The sequence below is a fragment of the Azolla caroliniana genome, unplaced genomic scaffold (genome assembly GCF_043228905.1).
Source record: "Azolla caroliniana isolate FFs.n. ecotype wild unplaced genomic scaffold, voAzoCaro1.0.p SCAF_3, whole genome shotgun sequence".
In the NCBI taxonomy this organism is placed as follows: Eukaryota; Viridiplantae; Streptophyta; class Polypodiopsida; order Salviniales; family Salviniaceae; genus Azolla; species Azolla caroliniana.
In genome coordinates, this window is record NW_028230438.1 from 3,363,317 (window position 1) to 3,379,793 (window position 16,477).

The window sequence follows — 16,477 nt, forward strand, 5'->3', positions numbered from 1 at the left end:
TTGCCGGGTACTCCACATCCAGTTCTACTCACTTCCCATCCGGAGGGACCTGTTTCCTAACAGAATCATGGTCAAAGGAAGACTTCTACCGAATTAGGAAGAAGGCCTACAAGTTCTTCCTCAAAGAAGGACATCTATGGAAGTTTCCAAAGAAGAAGAATGGAACTCCACTTCGAGTGGTGTGCAAGAAACAAAATCAACAAACACTAATTGTTGAATTTCATGATAGTGTGTGGGCAGGTCCTCGAGGTATATGGGCAACATTTGCAAAGCTCAAGGAGAAGTATTGGTGGCCGGGTGTTTACAAAGATGTAGCAAGCTATGTTGAAACATGTGAGCAATGCCAATTATACTCGAATATTCATCATAGGGATGAACTTCACCCGACATATCCATTATCAATGCACTATAAGTGGTTGGTAGACATAGTGGTTATGCCGATGGGATTGGGGCAAATGAAGTATCTCGTTGTCGCGTTGTTACGCGCGTGCGTGGAGAAAGGCGGGACCACAGGGGTCTTGGACTAGGGAGCGACGGAGCGTAGGAAGTCGCACTTCACCGTTTCTGGGGCACCCCTGAAACGCACCGGAAGCAGCCGAAGGGAGAGAGGGAGTGAGAGAGCGTGCTTGACACCAACTCACGCACGCACACACGCACGCACGCACACGCCCTCTTGTACAGGAAACGCAGGGAAGGAGGGGAGCACCCGACACCAACAAGACGCCAATATACACAGACAGAAGCAAATGTATATGTATATATATATAAGAAGAATACACTCCCGGCTTCGAGCCGGACTGAGGTAGGTTACAGTAGTCGTCTGCTGCCAAGCCGCCGTCGGGGAGCTCACGGGCTCGTCGCGCCGAGCGGGGTCTTGTGCAGGAGATGAGCTGAAGCCAACCCTAAACGAACACGAAGGGGAAGAAGAAGAAGCAGAAGAAACCTAACCCTAAACCTACTGGTATACCCTCTAATGCAAAAATGGGCAACCCTTTTACAAAGGGCATTCCCTCCCTTTTATAGAACAAGGAGAGGGATGCGTTACAATGTGGGACAAATCCCGACTTTCATGGGATCGTCTGTCCCGACTTGACTACTCTTCGGCGCCATAAAGGCGCCCTCGATATTCACACTAAATGTACATGGGTACGTACACACGCTGCACCCCGCCGATGTAGCCAATGTTTCCCGGTTTTCGCCTATGGCCGAAATTCTTCACGACATCGTGCTAGCAAGAGAGGATCTCACCAACCAAGTAGAAGGACGAGCGCTAAGGAATAAAACAACTTCGGCAGTTTGTAAGTTTCTCCTTGAAGATGTTATTTGTCGATACGGATGTGTTGGCAAAATAGTAGCTAATAAGGGAGAATTAGATGCGAATGAAGCTAAAGAGTTCTTTTTAAGAATAGGCGTCAAATTATCGCTCACCATGGCATACAACCCGGACGCAAATGGGAAGGTGGAACGAGGACATAGTCCAATTGTAAAAGCTCTAGCAAAGGCTTGCGACAGCAAGATGGGAAATTGGCCACAATTACTACCTTATGCATTGTGGGTAGATAGAACTACACATAGCACGACTACAGGATATATGCCCGCCGAACTCATATTAGGACAAAAACCAATAATGCCTATTGAGCAAAGTGTTGCTTCGTGGACGTCTTTGCCATGGCAAGAGGAAATGAGTTGGGAAGACTTGATAGCCACGAGGATTCAACAATTAGAACAAAGGCCCAAAGATGTCAAGTTGGCAATAGAACGGTTGTACCAAGCTCGATTGAAGAACAAGGAGAATTTTGATAGAAAGCATCGTCTTCGACAAAGAAAAATTGAAGGAGATTGGGTTCTTGTCTATGATAGTAGTCTCGATAATCAATATAGCATTGCTCGAATGTTCGCAAAACGATGGTTTGGCCCGTATATGGTCAAGAAAATAGGAAGCAATGCAACCTATTTTTTAGCAGAGTTAGATGGAACTTGACTTGCTTTGCCAATTGCAAGGAAAAGAATCAAGATCTTTAAGAGAAGAGAGGCCCCAAATCCTGAGATCGAAGCTTTGGATAATATAGCCTCAAACATCGAGGTTGAAAAAGAGTAATTAAAAGAGGAACCTCACCACAATTGGCACATACCAACGGATGTGCAGGTTTGGTGGGGGTGAATGTCGTGTGGTTTTTCACACACGATATGAAACTTAGTAAAACAATTAATTAAGATTAGCTTAATGTATTCATATAGATAAATGTCTTCAAGAGTTTCATAACGTATTTTACTACGCATAAAACGGATAAACAAGTATCAAGTTATGTGAGTGTAAAGTTTGAAGAAGAAGAAAGAAACGACAAAACTGTGAGATATCCCACATAGATAGGACAACATTGGAACCCAAGATATATAAGGGAAACCAAAACATATTCATTCTATGAATGTGTGGAGCATAGAATGTTCAAGGTGACTTGGGCTACAGTGTGTGTTGTGCACGTTGCATATGCACAGTCGTGTTGACGCTTCGGGTGTATGTGCGTATGCACGGCCACGTGGACATTTTCGGGCATACGCGTGCATGGACGGCCACGTGGACATTTTCGGGCATACGCGTGCATGGACGATCGTGTGGACATTTTCGGGTGTACACGTGCATGGACGACTGCGTGGACATTTCGGACGTACGCGCGCATGGACGTCTTTGGATGTACGCGCATGTGCAAGTTTCGGGTGTACGCGTGGACGTTTCAAACGGACGCGTCTATGCGAACGAGCGCGCGGACGCGTCTGTGCGCACGCGCACATGCGTGGATGCATACACTGCGGCGCGGTCGAGACTTTTGCGCGCGGATGCGTACACAGTACGGGTTGGACGCGCGCGCGTGGATGCGTACACTACGCGATCGGGACTTTTGCGCGCAGACGCGTCTATGGTTTGGTTGCGACGCACATACAAATTGCGCACGGGCTAAACTTTATGGATGATTGTGTCATTTGGGCGAATTATATGAATAGTCCCATGCAACCAAAATCCAAGGCCATGCAACTAAAAGAAAAAGGCATGCATCTAAAAATGAAAGCATGCAACTAAAAATAGAGGTCATCCAACTAAAAGTGGGCTTGCAAAGTAACATTGGGGAGGAGGATCAACAAGGAGCTCGATATATGTCCCATTTTTTCCCTCCTAATTTTTTTTTTTTTCTCTTCCTTCTTCTTCCCTCTGGGTTTCGAGAAACAAATGATCTCACATATTGATATCAAACTCTTAACTTTGTTGACAGGAGCTTTCTTGTCAAAAATTATCTCTCGTATTCATATCGGACCACTCCTTGCATGGTTGTTGGCTCCTTTCTTTGAAATATTAATCTCTCATTTCCATACCCAACCCATTGTAACACGATTCTAAAATTATAAAGAATCGATTTTCTTTTGCAATAAACTAATGATTTGTCTCTTCCACTTGTCTTATGCTTAAAACTTGCTTGTGTTGTACATGTTGCACTAAATCCTTCTAGTCCAGAACCCCGGCGGTTCTGTCTCACGATCCGCACATAGTGACGGATTTTCATGACAATGCTAAGCGCATAACAACTCGACAACGTGACCCCCAACAAAGAGTGGTTTTCGGACTACTTAGCCGACACCATCGGCACAGTCCAACTAGGCAACGGGCAAGAGTGCAAAATTGCAGGAACTGGAGAAGTTCCAATCTGATTGCCAAACGGTAACACAATAACCCTACACTAACTTGCTTGTGTTGTACATGTTGCACTAAATCCTTCTAGTCCAGAACCCCGGCGGTTTTGTCTCACGATCCGCACATAGTGACGGATTTTCATGACAATGCTAAGCGCATAACAACTCGACAACGTGACCCCCAACAAAGAGTGGTTTTCGGACTACTTAGCCGACACCATCGGCACAGTCCAACTAGGCAACGGGCAAGAGTGCAAAATTGCAGGAACTGGAGAAGTTCCAATCTGATTGCCAAACGGTAACACAATAACCCTACACCAAGTTCGGCACGTACCCGATCTAAAGAGGAATCTGGTCTCCATTGGCATGTTAGCCGAAGACGGGTACAAAACGACTCTATATGAGTCAACATGGGTGATCAACCGAGGAAATCTAAAAATCGGGAGTGGGCACAAGTACAACAATCTGTACCCATTGATGGCGATCAACCCTGAAGGGGCTATGAACGTAGTTGAGAAGACTGACCCGAACTTATGGCATGGCTGACTAGGCCATATGTCTCAAGCCGGACTTGATCGGCTGATGTCAGTCGGCTACATCTCGAAGCTCCAAGCGAAGATGGACTTCTGCAAGCATTGTCGGTATGGGAAACAAACCCGAAGTCCACATTCTCTCCATTATGAGATGGTACGACAGCCCCTAGAGCTCGTGCACACAGATATATGTGGGTCCATGCCAGAGCGATCACTAGGAGGCTCCCGGTACTTCATCACATTTGTAGATGACTGACTGTACACGGAAAATTTGGGCATACTCCATCAAGTCCAAAGATGAAGCACTCGAGGTCTTCACTCGGTGGATATCTAGAGTGGAGAACCGGTCGGGACACAGAGTGAAGACACTCAGATCCGACAACGGAGGTGACTACACCTCTAGAGCCTTCAAACAATACCTGTCCGAAAAAGGGATTCGGCATCAAAGGACCATTCCTTACACACCCATGCAGAATGGGGTGGCTGAACGGATAAACTGAACGATCCAGGAGAGGATGACGGCAATGCTCCAGCAAGCAGGATTGAAGCTGGAATTCTGGGCCGAGGCATTACAGACGGCAGTGTACCTGATAAATCAAGCGCCGTCAAGAGCAATCAAGCTCGAAGTGCCACAAGCACTATGGGTAAAAGCATGCGAGTGGAAACACTATTATAGCTAATTAGCTACTAAAATGGCCATAGCTAATTAGCTATTTGTTTAGCTAGTCTTTTTTGTGGGAAAATCAAATATTTGAAAAACTAATTTATGAAAAAACTCAAATATTTGAACTTCTGTTTCAGACGTAGTGGAACTTGGGGAATAGCACCATCATCTAAGGTCGACTTCAATGTCATCAATTTCCTATTTAGCCTAAGTTTAATTTTGAACGCAGATGGAGTACTCAGAGCACGAACGCAGACGTAGCTCCCGCAGAAGCAAAAAATCGACATTGCAAATTGAGAGCTACAACACAGAACTCGCTCGATCATCATCCAGGTATGTTTCAATTACAGAAACCCCAAACATTTGTTTTTACTTTTTGACTACTGTCTGAACTTTGGTGCCAATTCATATTTCCCCAAAATCCTTGGAGTCCCATACAAGGATGTCTCGCAGATTGGGGAGTAGCAGTAGGTGTGTTTATATTACTTTTTTTGTGTTTAATCCTGTCTTTAGTGATGATTAGGGTTTCTGATTGAAATTTCTTATTAGGGTTTTTGTTTATAAATTTCTGATTAGAATTTCTTATTAGGGTTTGTGATTAAAATTTCTAATTAGGGTTTCTGATTGAAATTTTTAATTAGGGTTTTTTATTATAAATTTCTGATTAGAATTTCTTAATAGGGTTTCTGGTTACAAAATTTGATTACAGATTAGAATTTCTGATTAGAATTTCTGAATAGGGTTTTTGTTTATAAATTTCTGTTTAGAATTTCTGATTAGGGTTTGTGATTGAAATTTCTTATTAGGGTTTCTGATTGAAATTTCTGATTAGGGTTTTTTATTATAAATTTTTTATTAGAATTTCTTAATAGGGTTTCTGGTTACAAACTTCTGATTACAGATTTTGATTAGGGTTTCTGATTTCAAACTTCTGATTACAGATTTTGATTAGGGTTTCTGATTTCAAATTTTTGAATACAAATTATGATTAGGGTTTCTAATTTGCTAAGTTAAAGATTTTGCACTATTTCTGTTGTTGTTGATTGGGGTTTCTCATTCTGACATATTCTGATTTTGCACTATTTCTGATTTCTGAAATGATATTTCAGATGGCTCGTTCCTCCGTATCCAAGAGTGCTAAACTTCGCAAAATTTTGCGAGACAAAGGAGGACTTCCACAACACCTATGGTCTGTCACTCGAGGGTGTTGACCCTGTTGTCCTAAGTGATAAATTGATCAGTGATGTAGACTGGATGACAGTATATACAGTGCCTGGAGTCAAAGGCAAGGTCAAGCTGAAGCATGTACGAGCCGACTTGTACGATGACTGCATGAGGCTGCACCAGAAAGTTCATCAGGAGATCCCAGTCAACAATGAGTTGTCAGTTTCATTTGCTAGAGCATTTGCATATGAGTACTGCAAAACAGTGAAGGAATCCAGAGACCCTGAAATGTATAGGGTAGCTTGGGCAGTCTATGGTGAGGCATCGGTAAAAAGATGCCGAAAGATGGGGACCTTGGCACAAAAAATAGACAGATTTTGGAGCATGGCAGCTGTTGATGCAACTGCCGACTCCCAGCAAAACCGGGGGCATACACCACACTGACACCCAAGGAAAGCCAATGTCGATGATACAGGTGAGACATTGGTTAGCTATATGCTAAAAAATGTCCATGATGTTGGGAGACAGGTCCCTCTGGATGGGAAGGGAGAAGAACAGTGCCGACGAACAAACTCAGCCGAGGCCGAAACGGTATGAACCGGATGGGGAGTACCCGACTGCGGAGAGCCGGATGGTGTAGGCCCGGTATGAACCGGATGGGGAGTACCCGACTGCGGAGAGCCGGATGGTGTAGGCCCGGTATGAACCGGAGGAAGAGACATATTCGTAAATATGTTTCTGAGAGCCCATCGAGGCTACATTTGTAAATAGCCGAAAAGTCATATTAGTATAAATATGACTTAGGGCAAACTTTTATGTGGGTTGTTCTCATTGTTGTTATTCTTCCTTGTTGGTGCAAGAAGATAGAGAAGAGCGTGTAACTGTACAGAGAGAGAGTGGTAGAGAGACGAGGTTGTTGCCTCTGTTGTAACCGCCGCCTGTGGCGAAGATCTGAGAGCACGAGGTCGTTGCCTCAGTGATCTCACTGTTGTATATTCCTACATAGTGACAGTTTGCAGCCTGTGGGCTGCCGTGGTTTTTCCCCTATTTTGGGGTTTTCCACGTAAACCTCCTGTGTACCATTTCTCCTTTTTGTGTCGCGTTACATTACCTGTTTTTTCTGTGTATGAAAAGAATCTCGGTTGTGGCCGAGAGTCGGACATAAGGAACGTCGAGTTTACATCACATGAAGCCTGTGAGACATTGGCATTTTTTAAGACTAATTTAGAGAAAACCACAATGGCTTCTGCAATGGAGAGCAAAGTTACTTCCGTTGTTACAACGATTAGAAATAAGATTCAGGTAACTATTGTTTTGTTGGTATGTGATTGTGTTATAAATAACTTTAAGGGTAAAATGTGCTAATCAAGCATTATCTGGAATAGGTTGCGCAACAGGAGCTTGAATTAGAGGGGCCATTGGATCCCCAGCGTAAAATACAATTGCAAATAGAGATCCAGGTTCTTTCAATGAACCTGGACCTTCTAGGTGTAAATATTGTTGCAGATTACAATTTGGAAAAGCTTCAAGTAAGTTAATGATTCCTGAGCAAAGTTGGTGTATCTTTCTCAGACAGGAATAATTAATCGGTAAATTTCTCTGTTGCGTTGAAGGAACAATACATTCATCAAGAACAGGTAGTTAGCTGCCTTAAGAAGCAACTACATTTTGTGGAGGGAATGGTAAGGACCAAACAGGATTTGGACCTGAACATTCTTGCTCCCTTACCAAATGAAGGAGAACCATAAAATGATTTATTGACAGTTCAAGCACGTTGCATCGCTTGCGGTTTAGGTGTTGTTAGGAAACAGGTCCCTCCGGATGGGAAGTGAGAAGAACAGTACTGATGAGCAAACTCAACCGAGGCCGAAACCGGATGAAGAGTACCCGGTGAGAACCGGATGAAGAGTACCCGACTACGGAAGACCCGGTGAGAACCAGATGACGAGTGCCCGGCAAGCGCCGGATGATGCAGGCCCGATGAGGAGTGCTCACCGGATGAAGGGACATATTAGTAAATATGTTTCTGAGAGTCCATCGGGACTATATTTGTAAATAGCCGAAAAGTCATTTTAGTATAAATATGACTTAGGGCAAACTCTTCTTCATGTTGTTGTCATTCTTGTTGGTGCAAGACTAAAGAGCGTGTAACAGTGTATAGAGAGAGAGAGAGAGAGAGAGGAAGAGGTCGGTGCCTCTGCTGTAACCGCCGCCTGTGGCGAAGATCGTGAGCACGAGGTCATTGCCTCCGTGAGCTCACTGTTGTAATCATTGTGATATAGTGATAGTTAGCAATCTGTGGGCTGCCGTGGTTTTTTTCCCTACTTTGGGTTTTTTCTACGTTAACATCCCGTGTGTCATGAACAGTACTGAGACAGAGAAGGAATTAGTACTAAACGAAGGATTAGTACTATGAGAGGTGTGGAACTTCTTAGAGAGAAGGAAGAAGTGAGCGAGACAGAGAGAAGGAGAGAGAGAGAGAGAGTGATGATAAGAAAGATATTTATTATATGAAGAGAATATACAACGGTGGCTAAAAGGCTTAAGACTGGCGTTGAACCAATTTGGTTCAACATAATGCCTAGTGCTCTCTTTTATAGTGTTTTCAGGAGTAATCCTGAAGCTTCTAGAATGTTCCAGAGAAATCTGGAATATACACTAATTTCCTATAATAAAATGTAAATGAAAATAATATCCTACGTATTACAATAGATGGTCTAATGGACAAGAGCTCGACCCATATAACCTAAGGTCATGGGTTCGAGTCTTGCCATATCATGACACTATCCCCCCTTTAAAACGACGAGTGTCACGAGTCGTCTTGGATTGAGGACCCGGTTTGTGTGGATATTGACGATGGAAGTCTTCAAGAAGAGCACGAGCATTGGTTACATTCTCGATCGGTTCCCAAGTACGTTCGTTGGGACTATAGCCTAGCCAATCGACTATATAGTAGAGCTTGTTGCGAATAATCTTGGAATCAAGGATGGCGGCAACCTCGTACTCCAGCCCATCTTCAAGCTCGATCGGGGGTGGAGGTTGGATAAGACGTTCTAGGATGGTGCTCTCGTGGTAGGGTTCAAAGAGAGAACTATGAAACACCGGATGTATCCGAAGTTGAGGAGGTAGATCGAGACGAAAAGCGACATCATTAATCTTTCCAATAATACGGAAAGGACCTAATCGCCGATAATCCAACTTCTCACATGGGCGAGTAGTCTTGATGTGTCGTCGTAGCAGCCACACCCGATCTCCAATATTAAAACTAGATGGAAGTCGATGACGATCCGCGTAGACCTTGTGTGTTTGTTGAGCTTGCTGGAGATGAGTAGATAAATCCGCTTGTATCTTGCGTAACTGCTCCAAACGATCCTCCGCGCACGGATTTGTGGACACCTTTGGGGTTTCAAGTACACTCCACCGGGGGTGACATCCCGTATAAGCATAAAATGGTGTAACTTTAGTGGATGCGTGGATAGAGTTGTTATAGGCAAATTCGGCGAAGTGGAGAATATCTGCCCAGTCGTCCTGATGATAGCTGAGAAAGCACCGCAAATACTACTCCAACGTTTGATTTGTTCGTTCAGCTTGGCCGTCAGTTTGTGGGTGGTAGCCGGAAGAGAGGTTACAAGTGACCTTGAGCATGTTAAAAAGGTGCTTCCAGAATTTTGACACGAACTGGGGTCCACGGTCGCTGATGGTACTATTGGGGAGTCCATGATGCCGACATACTTCACGCATGACAATTTCGGCAGTGTCTTCACTGGAGATCTCCTTAGTACATGGCAAGAAATGAGCCATCTTCGTATATCGATCGACCACCGTTAGAATCGCATTGAACCCCTTAGAGACTGGAAGATCTGTGATGAAGTCTAGAGCAATGGATTGCCACGGCTTGCTTGGAATTGGTAATGGTTCTAATAAACCATATGGATGATGCCTTGGCATTTTCGCTCTGCAACATGTATCACAAGTCCGAACAAAATCCTCGACAAATTGTCGCATACAGGGCCACCAGAATGATCGTTGTACTAAATGTAATGTTTTAGTACTACCAAAATGCCCAGTTGTATATGTGTCATGACAGTTTTGTACTACTCGAAGGTGGCAAGAACCATTAGGAACATACAAAAGTTCTTTAAAGAAGAGTAATCCATCATGGTATTTGAATTGCCGATAGTCCGTACCTGGTGGTTGCGACTGTGAACACGACGCTCGAGAGGGATCAATTTGTGCTAGTATAGCTTGGGCGAACGCATCTGTCTTCAAGTCTTCACGTATGGTATCGATAACGCGGGAATCCATAGGCATGTCAAAGATTTGTGTTGCTTGTAGCCGTGCCGGTCCCAAGATGACTTGTTTTTGGTTATCGAAAGCTGGCTCGCCGAGACGGGGTGCTAGATACGAACGCCGTGATAATGCATCTGCCTTCCCTTGATGCCTCCCCGGACGATATGTAATTTTGAAGTCGAAACGCGTGAGGAAGTGGGCCCACCAAGCTTGACGTCGATTCAACACACGAGCATCTTAGATTGAATTTCATTCTGCTACTTGAAAGTATAATTCTCTGCGAAATCTACTACTGAGACTACTACATCATTTGGGAAATCAGATATGCAAGTCTTAAACTGATGGGCCTGCCATGAATAAATGAAGTTGTGTTTAATGAACTTTCCTAGAGATACTACAAACAGAGACACCAAATCCCTTGGTTTAAGCATCTTCCGAACTAGATCCTTTCTTTTACACACCTTTCCTTTGAAATTGGTGTTCACTAACTCAAATAACTTCACAAAGATCAATATTTCACTACTCAATTCATTTGGACACCACCTAAATCTAGTAGGGCCACAATCTTGACATAAACCCATGACACATTTATGAATATGGAAGATAGCGTCAGTTTCTCTCCGAGACAATATTGAATCTAATAAATAACTCATGGAAGAGATAATGTGCTCAGATGATTTACACTCCTCTTGTGGGCTTGATCGATAGATTGGGCACCCACATGTGCAAACTGTATTAGTTAGGGATGCGTTATGGTGACGTAGTAGATTAACAGAGTCCTTCAAAAAACCCATCTGTACATGGTAAATGCAACAACATGTGTATCGATCCTTTAAGCGTCTCACAAAGTATGGCTTAAGAGACTCGAATGTTCGTAGTTGAACTTTGATATTTGGATGCATTCGTTTGAACCTAATAAATAAATCGACCTGCGTAATAAAGGGGAATTAGTTATTCTCGTAACTAGCTACCTATCCTAGTAGCTAATTAGTTATTCTAGTAGCTAATTAGTTGTTCTAGTAGCTTATTAGCTATTATAGTAGCTAATTAGCTATCATGGTAGCTAATTAGTTGTCCTAGTAGCTAATTAGCTATCATGGTAACTAATTAGTTGTCCTAGTAGCTAATTAGCTATCATGGTAGCTAATTAGCTATTCTAGTAGCTAATTAGCTGTCATGGTAGCTAATTAGTTGTCATGGTAGCTAATTAGCTGTCCTAGTAGCTAATTAGTTGTCCTAGTAGCTAATTAGTTGTCCTAGTAGCTAATTATCTATCATGGTAGCTAATTAGCTGGTCTAGTAGCTAATTAGCTATCATGGTGGCTAATTAGTTGTCCTAGTAGCTAATTAGCTATCATGGTAGCTAATTAGCTTTCCTAGTAACTAATTAGCTATCATGGTAGCTAATTAGTTGGTCTAGTAGCTAATTAGTTGTCCCAGTAGCTAATTAGCTATCATGGTAGCTAATTAGCTTTCCTAGTAGCTAATTAGCTGGTAATAACGAAATTAGCTATCCTAGTAGCTAATTAGCTGTCCTGGTAGCTAGTTAGCTATCATGGTAGCTAGTTAGCTATCACGGTAGCTAGTTAGCTATTTTGGTAGCTAATTATCTGGTAGTAACAAAATTAGCTATTGAGAATAGCTAATTAGCTATCATGGTAGTAGCTATTGAGAGTAGAAGCAATCCAGGACTAGACAGTAGCGGCCCCTGAGTGTAGAGTGGCACAAAGAAGAGAACCCCGTCAGATTGAACAGCTCTTTGATGATGCTTGGAACGCACAGTAGCGGCCCCTGAGTGTAGAGTGGCACAAAGAAGAGAACCCCGTCAGATTGAACAGCTCTTTGATGATGCTTGGAACGCACAGTAGCGGCCCTTGAGTGTAGAGTGGCACAGAGAAGAGAACCCCATCAGATTGAACAGCTCTTTGATGATGCTTGGAACGCACAGTAGCGGCCCCTGAGTGTAGAGTGGCGGTAGGTGGACTCAATAGGGTTTAGCAACAGTGGTAGCAACTAACCCACAATACTCAACTAGAGATGGCCTACGTGATGTGGCAAAGGATCATGCATAATGGACCTAGGAATTCGATATATAATTTATGGAACACATTTATGGTGCACATATCAATTTATGTTGCACGTTTATGTTGCACATTTATGGCACTCATTTAAATATATAATTAAAACACTCTAGTATTTTCAATGGTAGTTTTTTGCATAGTTAATTTATTAATGATGGCTTTTTACTAAAATGACTATTTATCAATGGTAGCTTTTTGCATAGCTAATTAGTTATGTCAAGGACATAGCTAATTGTTTCCACTCTCATGCTTTCACCCCTATGGTCTAGCAAACAGCCGACCTATGATAGGCTCCGTATATTCGGATGCGAAGCCTATGCGTTCATCCCCAAGGAGAAAAGGACGATGCTAGCACCCCATGCAACGAAGTGCATATTTCTCGGTTATGGAACTGATGGGGATTTCGACTACAGGCTATGGGACCCTGAGAACCGGAAATTGATCCGGATCAATGACATGGTCTTCAATGAAGACTCTATCTTCTCTCAAAGGAACCAATAGAAAATAGTTGGGAAGAAGGTATCCTTCGAAGATGACGGCACTGTCGTAGAAGGACCGACCCAACGGGCCGAAACAGAGAGTCAACAACAAGTTGAACTTGAACCAGCCGACGGCGTCCCAGTCGATCACGAATCGGCAACAACTCCCAACGTCGAACTCAAAGACAAAGACATCGAAGACAAAGCTAAATCGACAAGGATCAATAAAGGCAGAGTCAACAAGAGGCATGTCAAAAAAGAGTCGACAACAACAACATGGGAGAACAACGAGACACCGTCAAAATCCCACAATGGGGGCGGAACAACAAACAAGACTCCTGTTACAAACGGTTCAACAAATACCGATCGCCACATAGAACCGATCGAAGAATCCGAACCAAACAATACGGCACCCAGGAGATTTGGACGAGCCCGAAGGCAAACAAAGTTTTATCAACCAGGCCTTGACTACGTCAACTACACGGATGCATGCGAACCAAGCACGTATGAAGAAGCTATGGCCGCACCGGATGCCGAAACATGGCTACAAGCCATGAGATCCGAAATGGACTCGATCCATCAGAATCAGACATGGGAGCTGATCGAACTACCAGCAGGAAGAAAGTCGCTACCTTGCAAGTGGGTATTCCGATAAAAATATGTATCTGACTCAGAGAAACCCAAGTACAAAGCTCGGCTTGTCACAAAAGGATTTAAGCAGGAGTATGGGGTCGACTACGACGAGATCTTCTCACCAGTAGTCAAGATGACCATCCTTCAACTCCTACTAGGAGTTGTAGCGAAAGAAGACCTAGAGCTCGAATAGATGGATGTACAGACGGCATTTCTACACGGAGATCTAGAAGAAGACATTTACATGTCTCAACCGGCAGGTTTCACGATGACGAGGGAGGACAATCACCTCGTATGCAGACTGAAGAAAAGTCTACATGGCCTCAAACAAGCGCCGAGGATGTGGTACAAGAAGTTTGACTCCTACATAAGGCAGCTTGGATACAACAGATCAAACTCCGACCCATGCATGTATGTTCGGCAACTGGCCGACAAGTCCAGGATTTATCTGATCCTATATGTTGTCGACATGTTGATTGCAGGGAGCAATCAAGCAGAGATCGGAAAGCTCAAGCGGAGCCTTCATGAAAAATTCGCAATGAAGGAACTGGGACAAGCCCAACACATACTAGGCATGAGGATAGAGCGAAATCGGAAGACTAGGACACTCCGAGTCTCCCAGTCCGACCATATCCGCAAAGTGTTGAAGCGCTTCAACATGGAGAATGTGAAGCCAACACAAACACTGCTTCCGACGTCGATCAGACTATCAGACAAAGACTCTCCTACTACGGACAAGGAGAAAGAGCTTAATGGGAAGATACCCTACGCATCGGCAGTAGGAAGTATCATGTACGCAATGGTGGCGACCAGACCCAACCTAGCCTATGTCGTAGGGGTGGTCAACCGGTACATGTCAAACCTAGGAAAGAAGCATTGGGAGGCCGTCAAGCACATCCTGAGGTATCTGAAAGGAACCTTGGATGCACAATTGACTTTCAGGTTGACAACCTCAACCGAAGTCGAAGGCTACACCGATTCCGACTATGCTGTTAATACAGACAATCGGAAATCGACATCAAGCTACATCTTCACCTATGGTGGTGGTGCAATATCATGGAGGTCAAAACTACAAGAGTGCACGGCTCTATCTACCACAAAAGCCGAGTACATAGCAGCTTTAGAAGCAGCGAAGGAAGCCATCTGGCTACACCGACTGACTGCTGATTTTGGAACTACAAGCCGAACCGACCGACCAGCGTTGACCATCCATTGCGACTCACAGAGCGCAATACACCTCATCAACAATCCTGTCCATCATGCAAAGACGAAGCATATTGAGGTGCGGTATCATCATATCTGGGAGCTCGTAACCGAGAAAAAGCTTGAAGTCCGGAAGATCGACATCGAGGTGAACATCGTTGATTGCCTGACGAATCCACTCCCAGATCAACGCTTCGAAACACTCAGAACGAAGATGGGGCTACGACAAGCGACCGAGTAGAAGAAAGCCGAACAAGGAGCAGAAGGTAAGAAGTGATCGACAATCATACTGTACCTTTGCCAACTCGGTTGCATGCCGACAGACTTGTAAATATTAAATCTAGTTAAATTTGTAATCTAGGTTTACGGGGGAGACAGCCCCAAACATTTGTATATGTTGAAAAGAGTAGTCCTTTTACAGGGGAGTTTGTTGGCATAAAAGGCCGACTCCTTCCACCTTGTGTCCGTTCGAGTGTGAACTCGCTAATAAGTTAGGGCTTAGTATATAAGCGAATACCTAACATTGTAATGAGTGAAGAAGAGAAAAGTTGAATTGTAATCTCTGAGTGAGAGAGCACGTTGTGTAGAAATAATCGAAGCTTTCCATTGAAGCTCACATTTGTGTAAGTCTCTGCCGACTGTACATTTTCTATGTGTTGTTTGCTGTGCATAATGAATATAGATCCGAACATATACGTTTCCGCATAAGAGCGCAACATCACCAGCAACACCAGTCTACGCACTAGTTTACGCACCCATTGTTGAGTTTGTCTCTCAACAGTGTGCAAAAGGCATTTGGCCGAGTATTCCTCGACTTCGACCATTGTTGATCTTCCTCCTCTTCAACTAGTTCTTCCAATTTGCTCGGTTAAGTGGTGGGCTTCTACTGATTCGTTGATGGTGAGACCCATCGATCGTCATCGGATGTCCTCGGTCAAGACTTGTCTGATTGTTTTGTCCAAATTGACAGTCGGACGGTTGTTGGCAAATGTTGTGCAAAATATTAGCAAGCTCGAAAGGAGGGCAAGGGCCTTAACTTCTTCTTCAAAGTTAATCCTTTGGGAGGAGAGTTCAGACAACACCTATTATGGGCATGACCATATAATATCTCGTGGTAAGATTGTACCATAGTATTCTATACACATGGATAAAATGTGAGGGTTAAATGAGAGTGTAAAGAAGAGAGGATTACTTTTAATCCTAGGATTTGGGACAACCCATAAGGGAAAGTGTGAACTTTCCTGGGGGCCTTAGGTCTGGCTATAAATATGAGGGCTAGCTATCCTCATTTGACACATTATCGACTACGTAGAGACTTTCTCCTCATGGTGATTAAACTCTTGTAGCGAACACGCCAGTACCAGGTATGACTCAACACCACGGCGATGGTATGGGACGTCGATCAAGGCTCGAGTCCATCTCGATCCCTTTGCTCAGGGGTGGTCAGATGGATCAACACCCTTCTTTCTCTCTCTCCTTTCTTTTCTATCTATCTATTATATCCTTATCATATGCTTACATTAGGACTAACCTCTAACAACACCCGACTGAAGGTGTTGATGTGGGAGGTCATGGATCCGTCTCTCTCATCTTCATATTGAACAACTATCGGATCAATATGAGCTTTGAAGAGAGGATTTTTTCTCGTGCACGGCCTGTAACTTTGAAAAGTCGTCATCTCTTTGGCCATGCTGAAGTAGATGTTCTCGGCCAAATGCATCCAGATGGTCGACTTGGTTATCTCGTCTA

The 16,477-nt window shown here is 43.8% G+C and overlaps 1 protein-coding gene across 1 annotated transcript; it reads left to right on the top strand.

Moving 5' to 3' along the window:
• The first annotated feature begins 1,429 nt into the window (after positions 1-1,429).
• Positions 1,430-1,981, top strand: LOC147865896 (uncharacterized). The gene has a single exon (XM_087316010.1). It carries the CDS (start codon positions 1,430-1,432, stop codon positions 1,979-1,981), a length of 552 nt encoding a protein of 183 aa, XP_087172136.1.
• The last annotated feature ends 14,496 nt before the right edge of the window (positions 1,982-16,477 follow it).